Consider the following 24300-nt stretch of genomic DNA (forward strand, 5'->3'; position numbering starts at 1 on the left):
TGAGTATATTGACACCAACGCAAGACATTTTAATAAGAATACTGTTCCTTGTGGTAGTTGTAGCCAATGTTCATACATTGTCAGTGATGCAAATATCAGACTAAAGAATGGGCTCAACAGTTTTGTGAGATTCTGCAGGGGTAACTGCAGAAACAAGATGTTGGTTTATTTGGCGATATGTGGTGGGTGCCCTGCATTTTATGTTGGAAAAACTGAGAGGGCACTCAGAGACAGAATATATGAACACACATACGATATTAGGACAGCCAAGGAAAACAGTGCACTTTTTAAACATTCTGAGATATGTGCTTCTTTTTCTGGTTACAAATTTGGTATTATTGAAGTTGTTAGAGATAATGTTTGTTAATGTTTTTAGTCTAATGTATTTAGTATAAGTATATCTTATATTTTACAACTGCATATTATTTATATGTGTGTTTCTTTAAAAGCTTAATTGACTGTATTTTGAGGCATTATAAATTTTTGTAGCACCTGTGTGTTTTTTGTATCTGAAGAAGTCTTGTCCAGACGAAAGCGCTTATACTTTTTTACTATAAAGGTCGTTCTGCCTTCATTCGTGGTTGGATCTTTTTTTATTCATAACATGGAAGTATGCCAGTGTTTGGCAAGGTGAATTCATAGGGCTAAACATATATGAGCTAGGAACAATTTTTTTATTGTTTATTTTAGTGAATTTATATTTTACGATTGCATTTATACTTCTTTTTCAAAAATTTAACTTGTGAACATGAAACACAAAAATAAAAGGATGGGACTACAAAATTATAGCCACGGATCAAATGTCTCTTTCTCAAATGAAGCATACTAGTTCCTTCAATATTTTCCAGAAGCCTTAAAATGTGTGCCATATCAAGACATTCATTCTGCATAGCCTAACATTCTATGCCTGAAAAAAAGTTTCATTTGTATTAACGACTCTTCGCTATTAGGCCACTTAACTACCTTCATTTCTTAGTAAATACCTTACTTATCAGACAAGACCTGTTTTGAGCATACAGTTGACAAAAAAGTCAACATTTTTCAAAACAATCCTGTATTGTAAAAAAAAAAAATAGCCTTACCTTTTTTCTTTTGCATGCAGAACTGTCATTTTCATTATATTCTGAAGTGGAGACAGTGGCAGCCTCTCTGAACAACCTCTTCCGAGATAAGTGAGAACTGAGACAGACGGCTGGGACATCAGTAGTACGTCTTGTAGAAGAGTTCAGTTTTACTATATTCACATCAGTCTCAATAGTTTGGATCCTCTTTCCTTTCAAAAGAATTTTTTTTTCTCTGTTCTCCTGCATTTGATATATAAGCAAGGAAAGGGCTGACATACTGTTTTCTCCAGCTAGCAGTTTCATGTCTTTGATGGTGCACATGACCTTCATAACATAGGCCATTTTACCCAAATCTTTACTTGATGCCAAAGCTAAGTTTTCAAGCAATGCAGAAAATTGGTTGTAATTGTGTTCAAGTTCAGCCTCTGTGTTTCCATAATTCACAGATGCTGTATAAGGAGTAATACTAACATAAACTGGTGGGGGTGATACATTAAATTCATCAAATTCTTCATATAATTTTCTTACTTCTAAAAGTTCTGTCAGTTCTCTTGACAAAAGGCAATCTGCATAAGCAAAGTTAATTGTTTCTCTGTATTCATGAATTATTTCTATTTCCAACTTCAGCTCAGAAATTGCTGCATCCAGTGCGCTGTATGGTGCATTCTCTACCTTGTTTCTCAAGACTGTGAAAATGACAGTATCTTTTAGATCCCAAACCAACTCAGAAAGCAGTGACAGATCAAACCAGAGCATACCCCTATACCTGGGTTTGTTAACCTTTTTAGCAATTGTATTTTCCAAGAAACAAACCATCTCAAACAGCATAACTAGTTCTATATAAGGCTCAACAGCTTCAGGCTTTAGGAGAATGGGATGAAAGCTGCAGGTTTTATCAGCCTCTGAAATATTTTCTGCTGTAACCAGAACATCATCTACATCCACCTCCTGCAAAATCTGAAAATACTGTTTCAGTGTCTTCAACTGCTTTTTACATTCAAGCAGCAAAACATGCAGGGTATTTAGGTCTGCAAACTGCACCTGATCAAAGATTTCCCCAACTGTGCTAAAATCAAAATCTGAATGATATGGGTTGTTTAATTCACTTAGGGGGTGTTCTACAGCAACATTATTTACTGACACATGCCAGTCTCCTATACTAGTTTTACGAGGACAATCAGAACCACAGTTTACATTAAACTCCTCAGAGCTAACATTTCCACCACAAGTCCGAGTCCCTGTCTCAGCTAATTTCTCATACAGCTCTAAAAGTAAACTGAGAGCAGCTTTGTTTATCTTTAGAGCTACAACTTCCCTGCTTTCAAGGCCAGCAGAACCTGCATTAAACCTTGTGCTACTAAACTGTGTTTTCATTCTTTTACTTTTCACTTTCCACACTACAGCCTTAACAGCATCAAACAATAAATGTTCTAGACCAAACCATTCTACCTCAGCTTTTAGTGCTTGACATTCATTTAAGAAATTGATTTTGGCATAAATAAAATGAAGTAAAATCAGCAAATGTTCTTGCTTCCCCGCATCACATTGGATTCCTGGATGTCTGTATCTTTCCATCAAGTCTGAAATGCTTTCCCTAAGGACTGTTAGCTCTTCTATGCTGTCTCCTACGTTCAGTGCACACGTCAATGGAACCGAAAGAGAAAAACTGCTCATGTCATTATAGTTTTGTAACACAGCATTACACTCTTCAATCTCTCTTTTGTTTTTCAGGTATGCATAATATGATGCTATTTTTCTGTTCTCTTTAGCATGCCTCGAAAGTTCAGCTTGGTAGTTTTTTAACTCACTCATAGGCTTATATTTCAAGCTTTCTTGGAATACATGGTACAGCTGTGACTGTTGCTGGTAACCTACATCTCCCGCTAACAATTCACTGTAAAGTGTTGAATCATACCACAGCAAGCTTCTGTATGTTGGTTCAGCTTTCAGAAAGCTAATTTTATTTTCTATGAACTGCACTGCTTCCATTATCATCTGAAGTTCCACAAACGAATCTAGTGCTTGTGATTTTAATGAAATTGCTTTTAAGTCAATTTGCAGCCTTTTCTTAAGTAGAAGTGTTCTTGTAACTAATACCTCTTGAACTGCACAGTCTTGTTGTTGTTCAAAAGCCTCAGTAAACACAGGCAACATTTTTCTACATATTCTGTTCTGCTGTTCTAAAATTTCAAGAGAAGATGTCTCATCTACAATTTTTAAAACATAATTAATTTCTGTCACAGAAACAGAACAGTGCAGCTGTGCATCATTGTCAGAAATCAAGTCACAGCAGTTGGTCCTAATCACATCACAATTCCCCGTATTAACCACTGGTTTGTACTGCACTCCAGTACTTTCTAAACCAACAGCACCAGATATGGATGATTCTTTTGCTCTGTTTATTACCTGTTTAGTAGTTTTAGCATTATTCCCTCTTTTGATTTCCACCAAATGCTGTAAATCATTATCTGTGATTAAAGTTCCTGACTTGTAGTTCTGACTTCCATCTAAGTAAGTCTTATTCCTATCAGAAGCTATGTTACATGTAGTGGATGTCAGTAAAACACTTTGTGTCCAAATGGGAGTTTCTTTGTTGGTGACCTTTTCATATATCTTTACATTGTGAGACTTTGCTACAGCATGCATTTGTGTGTTCTCCTCTCCCTTCAGTGAATTACAAGAGATGTTCCTTGCATAGCCCTTTTCCACAGCTGAACTTTCTCTCTCTTTATGAAAGCACTCTGCCAGGCCACTTATTTGTATCTGGTAGTTGTTCAATACTCCTTGTTTAATCTTTTGAGTAGAAGCAAGAGCTGCAACTGCTGAATTTTTGACGGAAGCATTGCTATTTAAGAAATTTGTTTTTAAACAAACAGTTCTATTATCACTACTTGAAGAAAGAAGTTCTTTCAATTTTGTTTCTGCATTGCTGGCTTTTGGCTCTGGATCTGTGTCTCTAAAAGTAGACTGTATCTCCATTTCTAGTGGGATAGAGTGACTGTGAAATGCAAAGACTCCATCATTCTCACTTATATCTGAATTTTCAATATTAGCACGAATTTCACTTTCGTCAGGTACTTCCACAGTTTCTTTGCTAGTTTGGCTGTTCACATCTTGTTCGTATTCTTTAATACTTGCTAATTTACAGTTAAATGAAATCTGAACATCTTTATCTTTATAACTACAAGGCTTTGCACTGGCATCAATTATTTCAGTATTTTGGACTACATCATGACAATTTGGTATATTTTCTGAGAAGGTCCTGTGTTTGCCACTAAATATAATTAACTCTGAATTGCTATTTTCAAATGCCGTTTCTTCACTGATTTTATCTGACAGTGTACAATTTTTGGTTTCAGGGGAGTGCTTTGGTAGTCCTTGCATTTCACATGTATAGGATTCCAGTTTAGTTAATTCATCTGCCTGCATGCTGGAAGAGTTTGATAAAAATAATGCATCAGAAATAATTGGTTTGTTTTTACTTAAAAAATCTGGAACTTTATTTTCAGAAGAAGAGACTAAAACAATGGATGTGCCATTCTTATACCTTTTTGCTCCATGTAGAATGCTAGATTCCAAATCTGAACAATTAAAAAGCTCATCCTCCATTTCTAATGTTTTCTTTGGAGACTGCAGCGTATTCACGTTATCGTTTAATTGCAGTTCTGTAGCTATATCTTTGTCTTTACTGTCAACAGGCAGATCTTCTGTAGGTTTTTCCCTTATGTCAGATTCTAGACAAACGCCATCCTGAAAAACACGTGTCTCACCTTTGCTTGATCTAGGACCTTCTAATTGTACATGCATGAAGGAAACTTTAATGGGCAAGGATACAGAATCCTTTTTAGTACCACTACAAAGAGTGAAATTTTTTTCACTTATCTGCTCTTGTCTACTCTCCAGCAATTTAGTAATATCAGTTGTAAAGAAACTGGCTTTGCCATCTTCTAAATTTAGAGCTATACTGGTAGTACTGTTTTCTGAATGTTGTTGTTCTTCAGTGTCTGATATGTTGGACACACTCATATTTGCTGAATCTTCTGTCTCCACTGCACTCCCACTTACTGCTAGAGTTAAAGAACAGACACTTGTGTTCCTATCAGCTGTTGTTACATCTTCAGGATAACATCGGGTACTCTGATTTTTAGGACTAGCATTTCTGTGCTCATGCATTAAAGAATTAGTGGTGCCTGTAGGCAATGCAGTACATACTTCAACAAGAGGCAGACTGTAAAACTTGTTCTGTGCTTCTGAGTCTGCAGAGCTCTTTTTTGACAACATGTGGTTGACTGGTCCTGTTTCCCTAGAGTCATTCACCATTTCCTGACTCTGTTCCTCTTGGTCAACTACAATACCTTCAGAATTTTTATCAAAATCTCCTCCAGAATCACCATCAGTCTTTAGAACAACATTATCTAATACTCTACTGCTATCTAAAAAATCACTACACATATTGCTTGCTTGAATGACACATGCTTTCTTTTCCATATTTAACTTTATCTGACTTGATGAATTATTGCTGATGTAAGTGCTAAATCTTCCTGATAATGTGGTATACTGAGGCTCTAGATTATATTGCGACACACATGTATTTTTTAATGTGATATTCAAGTCATTCAGAACTTTATTACTGTAAGATATTTTATTATCTTTTGAACAACACACACAGTACTTTCTATTATCTTCATTGAAGCAATGCTCTTTAGTATTAGCCAATGTAACGCTTTGGGACCTTTCTGTTTTCATCTTAGGTTTAGAAAAAAGTTGTTCCCACTCTATTCTGCTCTGTAACAACCAACACTGTAAGTCATCTTCATCTGGAAATTCATTTTCTGAATCTTCTATCTTAATTACTGTTGTGCCGAAGTCCTTGCATATATTTTCAACAGCATCATCCAAAAATTCATCTTCTGAATCATCGATTTTAACAACTATCGTGTTGAAGCCTTTGCATATACTTTCAACAGCATTATCCTGAAATGCATCTTCTGATTCTTCTACCTTAATTACAATTGGGTTGACGCCCTTACATATACTTTCAATGGAAAAGGCTTTGAATTCTCTTCCAATCATCATTTCTGATGTTACAAATTCCTTAGACATTTTCTCTTCTATCACATTGACTGGAATACAGTTTCTGTTACTGCCACATTTAAAATCAGTTTCAAAGCAGTGTGAGTATGTTTGGTCCTCATTGCTGACCTCCATTTTAATTAAAGGTAATTTGCTTCTTATTTTAGGAAGATTTCCCACTACATCAACTTCGTAATATTCACTGCTCTTGATATTATACGGAACATCTTGTTTTTCACGAGATCTGCCAGCATGCTGTGCTTCTTCCTTTAAATGTGGAAAAATTTGATTTTCCACAGAATCCATTAATGTAGTTTTCACAACAGCAGGTTTTTCAGTGCTGATACGCATGTGTGTTAATGCATTACCTATCTGGTCAGGTGAAGAAATCTGCTTTTCTTCTGCAGTCTTCCCTCCAAACAGCTGTTGTTTATCATAACCATACTTTGTGGTAGAACCTAAACACATAACATACTGTTCTACAGCTGAGACCTCATTGTAACAGTCCTCCACAACATTAGGACCATGTGTTTTATCAGTTCCTGTAGTACTTGTAGTCAGTTCACCAGGTGTGATCATCACTGAAGGTACCTTATTTAATGAAACTGCAGCCCTTACTGCTGTAATACACTCCATGCTCTGGCCTGTTAATTCTTGATCTTCAGTACTGCTGACAAAGGGTCTCACAAAATTATCATTTACATTTTCTGTGTTTTCCATAGGAATACTGCTTGACAAAATGGTATCAATCTTTTGACATGTTTCTGTGGAAGCAGTATCAGTAGTTGCCTGTGTATGGCATGTAACAATAGTCAGTTCTTTAGAATATAGGCTGTCAGTAATTTTATTATTCGATATAACTGCTTCATTTATGGTATTAGATGAGGACACAGAAGAAAGACAAGATGCTGGCATGGAGATATGGGCGTGCACATTCTGTTGTTTTCCAATAGTAGTTTCATTATTTTCTGGAAGTGATGCTTTTTGTTGAATGAATCCCAGAAGCTGTCCATACTTTTGATAATACTTATCATACTTTTTAAGTCTATGATAAAACTGTATTCTTTCTGACTTTGACATGTTATTTAGAGATTCAATTTTTGCCCATCTGTCTTGATCAGACAGCATTAGGAAAAGTGAGTATTTTTTAAGCTTTTCTTTTAATTGACTTTTATGAATTCTCAGGTCTTCCAAGACTGGGTCTTCTGGGTTAGGCTTTAACTCAATTTCCTTTGTGTTTTCCATGTTAGGACATTCTGAAGATCTATTATTGTCTGAGTAATTTGATAATTGTAGTTCACATGCCTGTTTTGGTTGAGCCTGTTGATTACAGGCAACCTGCTCTTGCAAGACTGTGTTATGGCCGGAGTGTGCCTTATCATTAAGTACTGTAGCTGATGCATTTTGGCACTGTGCTTGTTTCTGTAGGCGGATTTCTGGAATAACTGACCCATTATCACTTTTATCCCTGGTGGCACAAGCTAAACTGGATTCTTTTACAATGAGACTAAAATCTTCATTTTTCTTCCCAGTGAATTGATTTATAATCTCATTATCTGGCAGCTTAAGTTCATGTAGAAGTGACTGTGCAGTCTGACTACTTATAGCACCCCCTCTTCTTAGTAGTCTAGGGTCTTTAATTAATCTAGATGTTGTTACAGTGCTTTTACGTTTCTCAGAGGAACCGTAAACAGAAGACAACGTAGTAATATTGTTCACACACTGCCCACTAGAATCTTCTTTACTGAAAAATAATAAATCGGCAGTTTGGTCTTTCGGTGGTTGTTCAGCACCACTAACGGAAGACACAGGCAAAGTTGTTATTACACTGCTTTCCTGGTAAGCTGAGAAAGATGTATTTTTCTTGGTCTCGTGTTCTTGCTGTTCAGAAAGATCTCGAGAAAAATCTCCAGCATTGTTTTGTAAATTGACTGGCACTGGCAAGTCAGACTTGATTGGCAAAGTGCCTAAAATCCGAGCAAGAGCATTTACTGTTAACACATGTGGGCTACTCTGTATAATGCATGGTAAGTTATACTGCTTGTTTTCTTCTGCATGCTGAAATCCTTGAACATGGGTCACATGGAGAGGGTTAAAATGCTGTCCAGAGCATGGAAAACTTCCATGGGCCATAGCACCATGAGATAATATATGGCTTTCTTGTCTTTTAAAATGATGATAAATTACTTTGGCATTTTTGCCTTTACCAATTCTTTTAGCTATGACAGATGTTTTTAAAAGGGCCCCTCCTGTGAAAATCCAAAACAAACAAACAAAAAAAGAATTAATTATCAGTCATAAATCTTGATTACAACTGTTTATTTACTTTTAAAATACAATGGCACAGACTGAGTTTTTACATATTTATGCAAAAAAAAATTACTTTTAAAAGTGTTGCAGCAGGTCTGTTACTCATGTTAACATTATAGACAGAGCTAGAAAGATTTCTTACTGAAGACTCCTGTTAAAGAACATTATCTCCTAGGCACTCTACCCCTGAGAATTTCAATTGTTAAACTATGAAATTAACATAAGAGGATGACTCGCGAACTGAATACAAGTAGCAAAAATATTTTTTTCCCATAAACACAAGTTATGTATTTAATATAATGATAGACCTGCAAAAGCAGGTCCCTTCTCATCAACAGTAGGACTGATGCTGTAAGGCATTATGCAACTCAGCAGATGAAACTTTCCCAGGCTGCTAACCGCTCTCTTTTTACCCATAAAGTTCTGCAAAAGACTGTCCTGTCCAGATCTTAATCATATTGTGCAAAAGCAGAGCATAAAATCATAACTGCAATTATGTTTGCTAGACCATGCTAGCGATGGGGAAGAGGGATTAGTGGGTGGGTATACTGATGGAGCTGTTCATACAGCTCTATCATTATGGTAAGCAGACAGCTTTTGAAATTGGTATGAGGATGGACATATTCATCACCAGTACAACAGAGTCACAAGCTTAGCCTCCTTGGTGGTCACCTTCATGAGAACAAATCTCTGATACTAGTGGCATTGAAGGAAGACCTAGATCTAATATCCAGAATGAAGGAAGACCTAAATCTAGAGGTCATATCCAGCTTATAGTGTCTTGTAAATGTACTCTGTGAAGCTCATGTAGCTGCTGCTGCACAAATATCATCTAAGGATGTATTTATGAAGAAAAGGCTGAGAGGTGACGGCTGCTTTGCTTGAATGAGCTCTAGGCTGTGAAGGCAAAGTTTTACTGTATATTTTAAAGTAAAAAAAAAAGAACCACTGAAGAATTCAACAATGGGCATTTAATTTAAATAATAAGCAAACACTTTAGTCTCTGATACAAGTTAATGAAACTTTATTAGACTAAATGAATAAAGACACGCAGTTTACTAATATAATACTGCAAAATAAATCATATGACTGATAACAACCCCCAAAAATATACTCAGTGCAAATAAACCAAAATTCTCAAACAATCAAAAGCATTCCAAATTATTACTTGATTACTTCAAAATCATTTAACCCCCTTCTCATGCTCAAATAACATTTAAGATTAATACTAGTAATAATGCCTCTTATTTCTGCAAGCATCAAGTAAACTTATATTCCCTGAAATGGGGTACCCCCACTAATACATCTTTAGTAGAGACCATCTAGAAGTGTGTAGACATCCTTATTTACTTGTCAAGCCACACACCCTTACACACTGTCCCCTTAGGAAGCATACTCCCATACTGCAAAACAGAATTACTACTGCTATTCTTAAAGCTAATCAGAAGTGACTAACTGATTCATTGTTTTTTCTCAGACATCAAGCAATGTGACTTCTTTCTTATCACAAAGTGCTGTACACTGTAAAAATTCAGAGGCACTGTCAATACAATCCCTAAATAATTGCAAATATTCATGAGTGCCAGTTCATATAAAAAGATCACCAATAAACTGCTTATAAAAATATGTAAGTAAACCACAGGGATGAATATAAAAAAGAAATTATGTGCCTACCATAACGTTCCATGTTTGTTGTCCTTCATCTCACCTTCCTTCTTGCTGGTTGGGTTTGGAGCCGATCTTCGGCTCTGACTCGGCCGATTTACTACAGCTTCAGAGCTTTTACTGGCTCAAGCCTACCCCTTATCCCAACATGCCTATCGGCAGCTACCCAGATCTCCTTTGTAATAGCCCACACTAGACATATATAGTAAAAAGTTTTTTTTACTAAGCTCTTATACATTAAGGTTGGAAGGAAAGAGGAAAAGACAATGTATGGTTAACTAACCTGGTATGTCAGCAGGAAACTCAGCCAGTGTAACCAATAAAGAACTTCTCTTGAACCTCCAAGAAGGGGTAAGGGGGGAGGGGACGCAAGAAGGAAGGTGAGATGAAGGACAACAAACATGGAACGTTATGGTAGGTACATAACGTCTTTATCTTATGTTGTCTCATCTCGCCTTCATTCTTTCTGGGTGGGACCGTATCCCCAGCACCTGGTTCTTGCGTGGCTCACTGGAACAAACTCTTCAGGACCGTGGAACCAAAGAATGCCCTATTCCGGGAGACCACATCCACTTTGTAATGAGTGATAAAGCAATGAGGATTTGCCCAAGTTGCTGCTGCACAGATTGAATCTAAAGGCAATTTAGCTTGGAAGGCAACAGAGGTCACTAAGGCCCTGGCTGAATGTCTTCTGGGCCTTCCTGGAAGCGTCTTTTTACGCACATCATATGAATAAGTGATTGTGTCTGACAGCCATTTTGATAAAGTCACTTTAGAAACTGGATAACCTTGATTATTGTCAGCAAAGGATATGAACAATTGGTCTGATTTTCTGAGGTCTTTGGTCCTGTGTAAATAAAAATGTAATTGTCTATGAACATCCAATTGGTGTAATCTAGACTCTTCTTTGTTGCCACAATTGGGGAAGAACACAGGATGCTCAATGGACTGATTTAAGTTATACTCAGAACAAACCTTTGGCAAGAAAGAAGGATTGATCCTTAGAGAGACTATCTTTGTGAAAAATGAGATATGGCAGGCAAATAGACAAAGCATGTAATTCAGAAACCCATCTAGCTGAGGTTATAGCAACCAAGAAGAGGGTTTTCCAAAATAGAAACTTAAGGTGCTGCTGGTTCAAAGGGAGGCAGAACCATCAAAGCTAAAACAAAGTTTAGGTCCCAGGGGGGTTCTCTTACCAGGGGCTGTAAAAGTGTTGCACCTTGAAAGAATGCTCTGCACAACTTATGGAACATAATGTTAGAACCTAAGTCTCCTACATGAAAATTGGAGATGGCATTCAGTTGGACCCTAATAGTAGCTGCAGCTGCCCCGTTTTCGAAGGTTTCAGCCAGAAAGTCAAGAATCTTGTGAAAAGGAGCTGTAAAAGGATCAATGTTATTACTCTTGGCCCAATAAGAAAACCTCTTCCATTTGCTAGTGTAAATCCTCCTGGTAGTGGGCTTGTGGGAGGACACTAGGATGTGTTGTACAGCAATGGAAATGTTTCGGAGCCTGGCTAAGACTGGAAGTGGAGTAACCAAGCAGTCAGCTTGAGAGTTTGAAGGGATGGGTGAAGCCCACCTGACTGATGCGTCAGGAGGTCTGGAACTGGGTCCAGTATCCAAGGCTCCAGTTGAAGATGATGGCGAAAAAATGGGAACCATATCTGACGAGGCCAGTAAGGAGCAATGGGGATAAATTTTCAACCCAATGATTTTGCTTTCTGAAGTACCTTTGGAATGAGAGGGAAAGGCAGAAAAGCATAAAGTAGTCCTGGAGGCCAATCGTGAACAAGTGCATCCCTGGGTGACTGTCCCGGACGGGGAACCAGGACGAAGTAGCTGCTGCATTTGTTGTTTAGGGGAGTGGCAAAAAGCAGTATGGCTGGCCCCATTTGTGGAGGCATGAGGATAGCCCTACTGAGCCTGTCCAATATCACGTTGGATTTTCCGGAATTGTGCATTGCAATCAGAGAACGTTGTGAAGACATCCCCCATTGCCATACTTGAAGCACCTCCCGACACAAGGGGTAAGATCTGGTTCCACCCTTCTTGTTGAAGTACCATACCACTGACATATTGTCTGTCTGGATTGCAATGGTCCCAGTAGATAGACAGTCTTGAAGTGCTTGCAACGTCAGAAGCACTGCTCTTATCTCTAGAACACTGATGTACAAATGGTACTTGTGAGGTTGCCACGTTCCTTGGACAGTCCGTCCCAGATAATGCCCCCCCCCCATAATCTGGGAAGCGTCCGTGGTCACTGTGGCTACTGGACTGGGGTCTAGAAAGGGTCTGCCCAGAGTCACCTGGGGGGAGACAAGCCACCATAGTAGGTCCTTTTGCAAGATTCCATGATCAAGATCATGTGTGACATTGGCAAATCCTGGAAAGACCACTGAGCGAAAAGAAGCCATTGTAGAATCCGCATGTGGAAGCATGCTAAAGGAACTAGCAAAATTGCTGCAGCCATTGAGCCCAGTACTTGTAAAACTTGTCTTGCCTGAACTCTCGTCTTCTTTATGAGAAAAGAAACTTGCTGACAAATGATTGACACCCTGTCTTGAGGCAATTTTGCTATCATGCGTCTTGCATCTAAGTCTGCCCCTATAAAGGTAATAGACTGACAAGGCAACAAGGCAGATTGTCCGTAGTTTATGGTGATGACTAACTGGGAACAAGTTTAGATTGTGTAGTCCCGTGCCTTGATCAGATGATGCTCGGTGGTAGCATTGAGAAGCCAGTTGTCTAGATATGGAAACACCTGGAATCCTAGATGCCTCAGGTGAGCCATGACCACTGCCATACACTTGGTGAACACCCTGGGGGCTGTGGTGAGACCAAAGGGCGGAGCCCTGAACTAATAATGACTGGCTCCCAGCCAGATGTGTAGGAATCTCCTGGATTGCCTGTCCACTTTTATATGGTAGCATATGTCCTGGAGATCTATAGAGCACATCCAATTGTTCTGACCCAAGAAGGGAATAATGGACTGCAGTGTCACCATCCAGAACTTTGTCTTTTTTACCGATTGGTTTAGTTTGCTGAGATCCAAAAATGGTCTCCAGTCCCCTATCTTTTTTGGAACTAAAAAGAACCCTGAGAAAGTTACGGATCCGATTTGGTCTGCGGGGACTTCCTGGATGACTCTTTTTTTCTAGCAATCTTTGAACCTCTAGGATTGCATGATACCGAAGACTGGGTGGAACATCTGGGATAGAATGTTTGTCTTTTGAGGGGAGGAACTAAGAAAAGGGAATTTTGTAATATTTTATTATTTGTATTATCGACAGTACCCATGTTTTTTTTGTGATAGATTGCCAGGCTGCTGGGTACAGTGATAGTCTGCCCCTGACTGCCTCCAGAGGTGGACAGCCAGGGTTCTCTTCAGGAGTGCTGGAAGGGCCTAGCAGAGAATGTATCTCTGTCGCCCTGCTGTTGTGGACCCTCTCTACCATGAGGGCAGTGTCTTCCGTTGTTGCTCCCCCCTCTGCCCCTGGGGGAAAAATCTCCATGTGTGTCAGGCAAAGATCCCTGGGATTTTCGGAACCCCATTTTTCCACTCTTCTGACCTTTAGGTTAAGGTCTAGATGGAGTGGAAAAATGGACTCCTACGGCAGAGAGAGTCTTGCCATCCTGTTCACACCTGGTGCGAGTCTCTTTTACCTGAGGCCCGAACAAGGGTGAGCCATCGAATAGGTTGTTGGTAAATGAAGACTTAAAAGGTTCTGCAAATTGACAAAGGTGCATCCAGGAGTGTCTGAGCAAAGCTACTCCTGTACCTGCTGTCCTACTCGCTCCATCTGCTGCATAAGAAATGAGCCTCATAGAGGAGTTAACCATGAAGGTCAAGGTGGCAAGCTGGGAAGCTGCCCTGTTCGCAACTCCCTCAGCTGTAAGATCTTGCCAGGTATCTCCTAGCTCCTTCAGGAGATCCCTCTGAAGTCGTGTGAAATGAGACAAGTAATTCAGCGACCTGAGAGTAAAGGTCACTGAAGAAAACATACGCTTCCCATACCTGTCCATCGTATGAAACTCTTTATTCGGCGGATGGACAGATGAAGAAGTTTCCGCAAGTTCCTTCTTGGTGGCTGCTGCCACCACCATGGCATCAACAGGGACCCCTTTGGATAGGAAAGACTTATCTTCTGGAGTGGTAATAAATTTGTTCAGTCTACTCAGAACTAGTTCCATGGTCTCTGGAGCGCTCCACGCCTTTCAACTCACTACAGACAAAAGTGGGTCGAAAGGCGGAGACACCCAAGAGGTGGATTATCGGGAACCAAATGCATCCAGGTAGACAGACTCATCCTCAGAAGGGGCTAGCGAAGTCCAGCCATCCCTCTGTCTAAGTATTTCCAAGATGTCTGAAAAAGAGACATCCTCAGAGGGGGACAGTCGGGACCCTTCCGACTCATCCACGTCTGTAGCCGAAGTGACACACACAGTGGATTCTAGATGCTTCCTCTTACACAACTTCCATGGGACCTCCTCCGAATGTTCGGGGGAGGTTTTGGAAGAAGTGGCGTCGCCCCATGGGGCGTCCTGGGGCACAGGTTCTTTACGCTTGGTGGCAGGAGGAGGGACAAAGGCAGGCACAGGTACCGAGGGAGAAGGAGCCAATGGAGCCGATGGTGGAGCAGTCTCAGGAGACAGCACGCTCCTCGTCACCTCGAAGGTGCCACAGTCCTGAGTCGAAGGAGCCACTGGCTCCAAAGAGCCCATAGATCTCCTTCGAACCGGGAGCGACAGCGTCGAGGCCGATGTAGGAGCTGAGCTCACCTGCGCCGAAGTTCCGAGAGGGAGAGCAGTGTTGGACAAGGGTCCAATGCCACTTCCCCCCTCGGAGCCGGCGAGAGGCTTTGGCGCCCAGATCCCTTGATGGACTGAGACATCGAGGAGATCAGAGCATTCATTGAAACCGATAAGGGAGAAGAAACCAGAGTCGACGGTTCCACCACCAAGACTTCCATGCATTCCGGCTCCGAGTTCAAGAGAGTCAGAGGAGGAATCGATGGAGAACCTGGGACGGCCAAAGGAGCCAATTCCTTATGGACTGGGCTTGAAAGTAATTTAGCAAGTGCCTATAACTTGAGGAGCCTGTTGATCACTCTCTCCACATCGCACTCCGATAGTCTGGAGGACCGAGAGGAGTGTGAAGAGGACTGCCCGCTCCAGGATGTTGCAGAGGAGATTGTGGAGCACAGCATACCAGCTCCAAAGAAGGAGACCTTGATCTCTTATGGGTCCGGACACAGATGCAGCTGCCAGAGACTTAGGTTTGTTGAAGCCAATGCTGGGAGCTGACAGAGTTGAAGGCTTCGCAGTAATTTTTGTCTTTTCTGAACTCAGAACCGATGGCTTGGAGTGTTTCTCGGTCACTTTGGCTGGCTGAGGACCCTGAGATGAAGAATCTTAAGGGTTCTTCAGGAGGCCACATAAAATAAGCTTATTTTTTCTCTCCTGCAGGACTCTGGAACTGAAAGCATGACAGATCGAGCAAGAGTCCTACTGGAGAACAGCCCTTAAACAATAAACGCAACTCGTGTGCCTGTCCGTAAGGGACATTTTTTGGCAACACTTGTCACATTTTTTAAACCCAGAAGGTTTCAACTCTTTAGACATAGTAAACACTAGTTAAGGAAAAATTTCACAGAACGCTATTAACTAACAGCACACAACAAGTAACTGCAAATAGGCTGTAACAGGTAGCCCAACAACAAAAAAGGAAGAACTTTATAATATTTTTTTTGTTTTTTTAAAGGGGAGAAGAAAGAAGGGGGAGAGCCTCTAACTTAAACAATGACTCCCCCAATGGGCAAGCCTCTAACTTAAATGGCAATCCCAGAAAAGGGTGAGGAAAGGGAAGAACCCTCTAATTTAAATGGGCTCTAAGGGGAAAGCAAGGCCTGAAGAGAAAGAATGACGGCCAAAAGCACCACCACAAGCAGAGAAAGGGGTCATTAGACTAATGGGGGATGATACACACTCTAACGAGTCAATATAGCCACTAAAAATTAGAAAAAGTAGCGATAAATAAAAAAAAGCACAAAGTACTTAGCCTGAGCTAGTAGTAGCAATCTCGACGCTGCAAGCGGCAAATGAGATCTGGGTAGCTGCCGCTAGGCATGTTGGGATAAGGGGTAGCCTTGAGCCAGTAAAAGCTCTCGAGCTATAATAAAGCAGCTGAGTCAGAGCCGAGGATCAGCTCCGAACCCAACCAGCAAGGACGAAGGCGAGATGGGACAACATAACATTATTAGTTTTCCCAAAAACGTAAAACCAAATTGCCATAATTAGGGGCCATATGGCACCCACTGCCCTGTATCTAATCTGTTGATAATGCGATTATAAAAAAATGTTAGAAAGAACCACATCCATGCATTCAGTTCAGGTTCTGGCTTCTGAAACCCCATACTTGTGATCCTTAATATGAATATGACAAAACCATTCAAAATTAGTTTCATAAGGTATGACAGATTACAAATATTTGATATCAATGAATAAGTAGTAATAAATCAGAATCATGTACATTTAACAAAGATTTTTTTTCAATAACATCAAAGGAATCCATGATGAAGGAACTCTCTGTTTATATACTACATCCTTTAAAGACACATTTGGCTTCAGCAGCCAAAGCAATGGTGCATAAAGGTGAATCCAGGTCAACTCTCCACATAAAACCTAAGCTGTCTTTTGGCATCCGTACAATGCAAAAAATACACTCTTGTATTGGAATAGTTAGAAAAAGTATATGCAGGTTGACAGACTAACTGAGACTTACCCCAAGGACTTTAGGCATCGGTGACAGACTTGTTAATAAGAAAACCGAATCCTTGTGAAAATGAGGTCTGTAGGATTAACACATAAAGTATGCAGGTCTGAAACTCTTCTAGCTGAAGCAATAACCACAACAGTATTTTTCATGACAGAAATTTCAATTCTCTGGTTGCAGCTGGACTGGTTCAAATGGAGGCAGATCATTTTTTTCCCAGTACAAAGTGCAAACCCCATGGAGGAATAGAATCCTTGAAAGGAGCACTGATTAGAAATACCTTTAAGGAAGGACTTAAATTTTTTTTTAAAGATGTCAGTGGCAAGGAGTTTAAACCTTCATGAAAATTAGAAAAGGCAAAGAGATTTACCTTTATGAAACAATAACTAAATCCTACAGCACAAATCTAAGAAAAAAATGTCTATGGAAGATAGTTGAGCACTGCTAGAAATGGAGCTGTGAAAGGATCCAAACTTTCTGAAGTAGCCCATATAGAAATGCATGTCCACTTACTCTCATATATTTTTCTACCATTTCTACCATTAGGAATTTGGGAAAAAATAAGTATCTGGACTAGCCTGGCAAGATATGAAGTGTCCCTGGTCATTAGTCGAAATGGAGAAACCATGTTGTTAGTTGAACGAAGTGTAGATCTGGAAGAGTTTAGTCAGAAGGATGGCTACTTTGGAATCTGAAGGACCTATGATGTAGTGTCTTCTCCAAAAGGTCTGAGCACAGGAAAGCAAACCTGCTAATGCCAAAATGGGGTTATGAGAATTAATCTGGACTTGTTCTGCCTGGCTTTCTGAATAACTTAAAAAAAATGTTCCCTTTTATTGCAACTTTCAAAATAAGTGGAAATGGGGGATAAGTGGAAAGGAGTCCTGGGGATCCTTTCTGGACAAAAGCATCTGTGGGCCATACCCCAAAACAGACAAAGGATAATAGAAAGGAAGTTGCAGTACTTGGTATTAGCTAGGGATGCAAATAGGTCATACCAAAGTTTCCAAAGTGATGAAAAAATTCGGTGCCACTGACAGGGTCAGGGAACACTCCCAAGGTATCAGTAAGCAGTATCTGAGTCCACCCACTGGAGAATTGTCTTTTGCAAGAATTAAATTAGCATTCAGAAAGTGGTTTGTTGATATAACCCATTCCCATGCTCTCTCTGCTTCTTGACAGAGGGTAGGCATGAGTTCCCCCTGTTTGTTCATATACCAAATCACTGCTATCTTCTTGGTGTGGATGGCTAATCACTGCCACACTGCAGCTGTGGATGGCAAACACATCCTGGGGTAGGCAATACTAAAAGGTTTGAAGGTGGGAAGAACCACCCTCCTCTCTAGATACTGATGTGCAAACTGGCTATTGATTGTGGCCATACACTCTGAACAGTCTGCCTTTGACAATGCCTCCTAACCTTGGGCAAAGATTCCATGGTAACTGTCACTATTGAGTCAGGAACTTAGAATGGACTGTCAAGAGTTAGGTTTGGAAGTCACAACCTGAGATGTAATTTGCAAGAATTGAAATTTTTGACTTGTTTTCAGGATCTGTTAACCAAGACTCCCGAACTTTTAAAATACCGACAGAACTCTTCCAAACAACCTGTTAAAAGGAACCATGTGTATTGTGGCTGCCACCAATTACAAACCCCTTAGATATAAGAAAGCTGTTAATGACTGAGACTGAACACACATTATCTGAGACTAATCTTTATAAGAAAAGAATACTGACCATTGGCAGATACACTCTGCAGAGCACAGTATCCAGGGTACAACTCATAAATCAGTATTTAAGAGGGCTCCAACTGAGACTTTGCAGTGTTCACTGCAATTCGCAGAGGTAAAAGAGACTATGAGGAGATTTTAGAGCAAAACTTATCCTGTCCCATGATCAGGTAGCTGGGAGTCACTTATCCAGGTAAGAAAATACCTTATCCCTTGCAGCCTATTTCCCTGTAAACACTGACATGTATCTGGTGAGCACCCTGCGGCTGAAGTGAAACCAAATGGCACAGTCCTGGATTAGTAAAATATGGGTCCCACTTAGAAGTGTAAAAATCTACTGGACTCCCCTGACAATTTTTATGTATAGTTCAACATACTGAATGTTCAAAGAGCACATCCGGTCTACTTCTGAGAAACAGGGAAGGATGGACTGCAATATGTCCATATGAAAGGTTTCTTGGGGATAAATTAACTGAGACCATTCAGCTATAAAATGGGTCTGAGGTTCTTTGTCTTTTCAGGTAGCATAAAGAACATGGAGTATTATTCTAAACCTTTCTGGGCTGGTGAAGCTTCTTAGATGCTCGTATCAGGTTTAACACTTCCTGTCTCCACTCTTTTGATGGGTTCAGCCATATGGCAAAGAGAGAGAATAGGGCTGGAGTGGGGAATGGAAGGGAATCTGTTCTCTCTGGACTTTACTGTCCTTATTCAACTGTCTCATGTGATTTCCAGATACACAAGCAAATGCAGAGATAGACAATCCCTGATTACCAATACAGCGAGACAGTTGGGCAATGCCTCAGGGGTACTCATGCTACCCGTAAGAGGAGGACTGTAGTACTTGTAGTTTTGCTGATTATTCCTACCCTGGGCTGATGACCATTCTAACAGTATCCATAGTTTTGCTGGTCAGTTCCAGATTCCAGGCTATTTTGTTGCTGTTGAATATGCTTAAACCAAGTCCTCTGATTCTTTGAAAAGGTACATTGCAGACTATGAAATTTTACACAAACAGCAAAAAAAGTTTTTGCCTTCCCTTTCCAAATTCTCCAATTATGCATTATCATTCAAGATGCAAAAGAGCAGACCTGTAAAATAGGGCATTAGTAAATTTTGCATTGATGTTTTTGGTGAAATCTTTCAAGAAAAGCCATGCATAATAGCTAGACCAAATCCATGGCCCACTACCTAAGCCACCCTCAGTTAAATAGTAGACAAGTCCCATACTGATGCTGGCAACTGATGATACAGTTACCATCCAAGACTGTGGTTTATGTTTAAGCTGTCTACCTGGTAAATGGAGATTGATGACACAGTTGCCATCCAAGACTTCAGTTTACTTTTAAGCTGTTCACCAGTCAACTCTTCCAGCAACTTATGCATCTTGGTTGATAGCTCCCACTGAAATCCTACCATATAAGAAAGACAGCTGTCTTTTTGAGGCCAGAATTTGGGGATAACAAGGGGTCTTAGATCTCTCAATCCTGGAAAAAAGAAGTTATGTCTTACCATAACGTTTTATCTGTGTTATTCATCTTCTTTCATTCATCACTGATGGGTTCGGTTCCGAGTCGGCCTATTACCAAGCTCATGCCAGCCAAAAAACTCTCAAGCTAAGTCTCTACCCAGGATGCCCTTCTCCCTGTTACCTCAGATCGAGTTTGCTAAGAAAGGAAGTAAAGCCAAGGCCACTTCTACGCAAGTACCCTAGTGCACCACTTAGACCCAAAGCATCCCGCAGCAGCCTTTGGAGGGGGAAGGAAGCTGGGAAGTGATGAATGAAAGAAGATGAACAACACAAATAGAACATTATGGTAAGACATACCTTCTTTATCTGATGTTGTTAGTCTTCTTTCCATTCATCACTGATGGGACAGAATCCCAAGCTACCTTGAGGTCCATGGATGGCCCTTATGGAAGAACATTACTGAGTATGATTGAGCCGAAGGCAGCTCTCCCCCTGGAGACCAGGTCCAATTTGTAATGATTGATAAAGGTATGAGGCTTAGCTGCGCAGATGTCATCCATGGATGCCCTGGAATGGAACGCTATAGAAGTTGCCATAGATCTAGTGGAGTGGGCTTTAACTTTTGGCATGGATTAATTCTGGAGGGAATAGGTGACACTTATGCAGTCCCTTAGCCATCTTGATAATATAACCTTGGAAACAGCTTCTCCCATTTTGGGTCCCAAAAAAGAGATGAAAAGCTGTTCAGATTTACGGATAGGTTTGGTCCTGTCTAGATAAAATCTTAATTGTCTATGTACGTCTAAGTTGTGAAGGCAGTACTCTTCTCTATTGGCAAAATTCAGAAAAAACCCTGGTAGATCAATGGACTGGTTAATAGAGAATTCAGAAATAACCTTGGGAAGAAAGGATGGATTCATCCAAAGTGATACACTGTCTTTATGAAAAAACAGATAGGGGCTCTTGATACACAATGCCTGCAGCTCCGAAACTCTTCTGGCAGAGGTAATGGCTACCAGAAACAAAGATTTCCAAGACAAAAACTTCAGGTCACACTTTGCCGCAGGCTCAAAGGGCTTTTGAGTGAAAGACTGGAGGACTAAAGTGAGGTTCCATGGTTCTATGAGCTGTCTGACAGGAGGCCTGAGATGAGAGGTCCCTTTGAGGAAAGCCTTGCAGTGGCGTAAAGAGATAAAAGGGGTGCCATATATACCATTGTGGAAATTGGAAATTGCCGCTAAATGTGCTTGTACTGTAGAGGCAGAGGCTCCGTTATCAAAAAACTTATCCAAGTACTGAAGCACTGCAGTAACTGGAGCCGAATACAGATCTAGCATGTTATTCTTGGACCAAATGGAAAATCTTTTCCATTAATCCTGTTAGCCTTCTGGTGGATGGTTTGTGGGAGGCCAGAATGATGTCTCGAACAGGTGAGGAGAGATTAGCCTCCCTGGCGACTAGCGGAAGTGGAGAAACCAAGCTGTCAGCTTGAGAGTGGACAAGTTCGGGTGACTCAACCTTTGGGGGGTGAGTGATCAGATCTGGTAGAGGGTCTAGAATCCACGTCGAGAATACTAGGTGAGGCCAAAGAAAGAGGAACCAAACTTGTCGAGGCCAGAATGGGGCTATGAGGATCGCCTTGCATCTCAACCAAAGAGCTTTCTTTAGAAATTGTGGGATCAGAGGAATGGGAGGATAGGCATAGAGAAGTCCCATGGGCCAATCGTGTATCAGAGCATACCTCAGTGACTCCCCATCCGGGGGAAGTAGGGAGAAGTAGCTGCTGCACTTGGTCTTTGATGGGGAGGCGAAAAGATCACAGCAAGGCTGGCCCCAGCGGCTGAAGATTACAGATGCCACCTCGGGGTTGAGGATGCATCTGCTCAGTTTGTCCACATTCACGTTAGAGCTCCCTGGGATATGGGTTGCTATCAGAAAGCAGTTGGAAGCTATCACCCATTGCCAAATTCTCATGGCTTCTCGACAAAGGAGGTGGGACTTGGTTCCTCCTAGCTTGTTGAAGTACCAAACCACTGACATATTGTCTGAATGGATTCCAATTGTCCCGGAGGGGAGAGCCGCATGGAATGCCTGCAATGCTAACAGCACGTCTCTCAGTTCTAGGACATTAATATGCAGGTGGGCCTCTGAGGTGGACCATGTGCCTTGGACAGTCTTTCCCTGTAAATGGCCCCCCCACCTGATCAGGGAAGCATCCACGGTCACAATGGTTGTGGACTGGGAGTGTTGAAATGGGTGGCTCCAAAGACCTATGTCTGGCCTCATCCACCAAAGCAGGTCCTACTTACAGGAGTTGGTTATTCGAATTTTGTAATCCAGGGGATGACAGCTTGGGAACCATTGACACAGAAGGAGCCATTGCAGAATTTGCATATGTAGCTTTGCTAGAGGCACTATTGGAATTGACACAGCCATAGAACCTAGGGCTTGGAGAACTTCTCTTGCAGAGGCTGATGTTTGAGAAAGAATCACTTGGATATGAAGCCTCAATGGATGGAGTCTGTGAAGAGGGAGTGATACCAGACAGGACTGAGTATTGAACACTGCACCAGTGAACTCTATTTGTTGTGTAGGGATAAGATTTGATTTCTCCCAATGTATCGTTATTCCCAACAATTTTGCCAGAGAGACAGTATGTTGTAGCGCAGTTACCAGAAGATACTTGGTGGTGGTGGTAAGGAGCCAGTCATCTAGATATGGAAATACCCAGAATCCTTTTAGTCTCAAGTGAGCTGTTACCACTGCCATGCATTTTGTGAACACTTTGGGGGCTGTAGAGAGACTGAACGGCAGGGCATGGAATTGGTAATGACTGGCTCCCAGCCAGAAGTGAAGCAGACTCCTTAAGCATTTGTCCATCTTGATGTGGTAATACGCATCCCAGAGAGCTATAGAGCACATCCAATCACCTTCTCTTAAAAAGGGAAGGATGGACTGAACCATGACCATCCAGAATTTGGTGTGGGTGACAGACTTATTTAAGTTGCTGAGATCCAAAATGGGTCTCTAGTCCCCTGTCTTTTTTGGTACCAATAAGAATCTCGAGTAAAATCCGGATCCGCGCTGGTCTGGTGGGACTGGCTGGATGACTCTTTTCTGAGACAGCTTTATAATCTCTGAAGCTGCTTCTTCCCTTTGACTGGATGGAACGTCAGGAAGTTTTATTGGAACTTTTGACTGACAAGAAAGGGGAATGGTGTAACCTCTAGTAATAATATCCTGCACCCAACGATCGGTGGTGATAAAGTGCCAGGCAGCTTGGTGCAGTGAGAAATGACCCACGACTGCTTCCTGAGGTAATCAATCGGGCCACCTCTCAGGAGTGTTGATAAGGCTATCCAGAGAAGGAGTCCCTGGAGCCTTGGTTGTGAGGACAACCTCTGCTTCTATAGCGGCATCTTCCAGAATTGTTACCCCCTTTGCCACTGGGTGTATCATCACCATGTGCGGCACAGAAAGGAGCCTGAGATTCTTTATGCCACAATTTCCCACTCCTCTGATTCCTGGTGAAGGTACATTGAGGGTTGGAAAACCGTAGGCCTGCAGCAGACAAGGTTTTTCCATCTTGCTCACACCTGGCTAGCGTGTCCTTCAGTTTGGAGCCAAAGAGGGATGAAGCTTCAATGGGAGCATTCAGAAAGGAAGACTTGAAGGGGTCTGCGAAGTCACAGATGCGCATCCAGGCACGACGTCTCATAACAATGGGTGAACCCGCTGCTCTAGCCTCCCCTTTGGTCGCATGTGAGAGAAACCTCATGGACAAGTTGGATATTGATTTCAAGGTTGCTAGCTGCGAGGCCACTTTGTCCCTGACCTCATCAGTCAACTGTCCTGCGAGTGTCCCAGAGAGTTTGGAGATCAAGTCCCTCTGGAGCCTCATAAAGTGTGCCAAATAATTTTGGGAGCTTATAGCAAAGGTCCCTGATGCAAAAACACACTTCCCAAGTCCGTTCACTGCCCGGGACTCCCTGTTGGGCAGGTGGACAGTGGGACTTTCCTCCGCCAAGTCCTTTTTCATGGCCACCGCCACCACCATAGCATCAACCAATAACCCATTGGACCAGTGCGGATTCTCAACAGGAGGGGACAGAATTTTGTCTGGTCTCTGGGGGATCGCCTCAGTGGAATTAGGGTTTTTCCATGCGTGCTGCACGATGAGCTGGACGGCAGGCGGGGTCACCAAAGAGGT

At 41.4% G+C, this 24300-nt stretch overlaps 1 protein-coding gene across 1 annotated transcript in view; it reads right to left on the reverse strand.

The window, feature by feature from the left end:
- The window catches only part of TEX15 (testis expressed 15, meiosis and synapsis associated), a 170562-nt gene that overhangs the window by 55648 nt on the left and 90614 nt on the right, over positions 1-24300 (reverse strand). Inside the window, exon 2 of the mRNA XM_044059155.1 lies at positions 1083-8386. Within this exon, the coding sequence (XP_043915090.1) occupies positions 1083-8386 (7304 nt within the window). The remainder of the gene's footprint in view (positions 1-1082; positions 8387-24300) is intronic.

This window comes from Protopterus annectens, chromosome 17.part0, assembly GCF_019279795.1.
Source record: "Protopterus annectens isolate FY-2018-M chromosome 17.part0, PAN1.0, whole genome shotgun sequence".
Lineage (NCBI taxonomy): Eukaryota > Metazoa > Chordata > Ceratodontiformes > Protopteridae > Protopterus > Protopterus annectens.